The 379-nt window shown below is 73.9% G+C and overlaps 1 protein-coding gene across 1 annotated transcript in view; it reads left to right on the top strand.

Annotated features, from left to right (window-relative positions):
- The first annotated feature begins 346 nt into the window (after window positions 1-346).
- Window positions 347-379, top strand: part of DECR2 (2,4-dienoyl CoA reductase 2, peroxisomal) — a 4,729-nt gene continuing 4,696 nt past the window's right edge. Inside the window, exon 1 of the mRNA XM_010180117.1 lies at window positions 347-366. Coding sequence (XP_010178419.1) covers window positions 347-366 — 20 coding nt within the window. The remainder of the gene's footprint in view (window positions 367-379) is intronic.

The following is a 379-nucleotide window of genomic DNA, read 5'->3' as shown; positions in this document are numbered from 1 at the left end:
TCGTTACTGGGCGGCTCTGGGAGGCACTGGGCTGTCTCTGGAGGCCGCAGAAGGTTCTGCAGATCACTGGAAGGGCGTAGGGGGTGGTCGGGGGGCACTGGGGTCCCTCTGGGAGGGCCGGGGTGTCGCTGTTTGTCCCCGCACACCAGTACGGCACTGGGGACACTGGGCGGAGCTGTGGGACGCCACGCGGGCTCCGCGCCGTTGCCGGGCAACGCCTTCCGACGCCTGCGCATGCGCCGTGGTGGGCGAAGTCCGCGTGGGGACTCCACCTCCCGGCAGGCTGTGCGCGGCGCGTGCTCCCACCGTGCTTTGTGGCGCGGCCGCTGCCGCTCTCGGGGCCGCCATGGCGGAGGCCCCGGACCCGCCCCGGGCCCCG

Source organism: Mesitornis unicolor, unplaced genomic scaffold, assembly GCF_000695765.1.
Source record: "Mesitornis unicolor isolate BGI_N332 unplaced genomic scaffold, ASM69576v1 scaffold30372, whole genome shotgun sequence".
NCBI lineage: Eukaryota > Metazoa > Chordata > Aves > Mesitornithiformes > Mesitornithidae > Mesitornis > Mesitornis unicolor.
The sequence above is the reverse complement of the archived record's forward strand: the minus strand, read 5'-3'. Positions and strand labels throughout refer to the sequence as shown.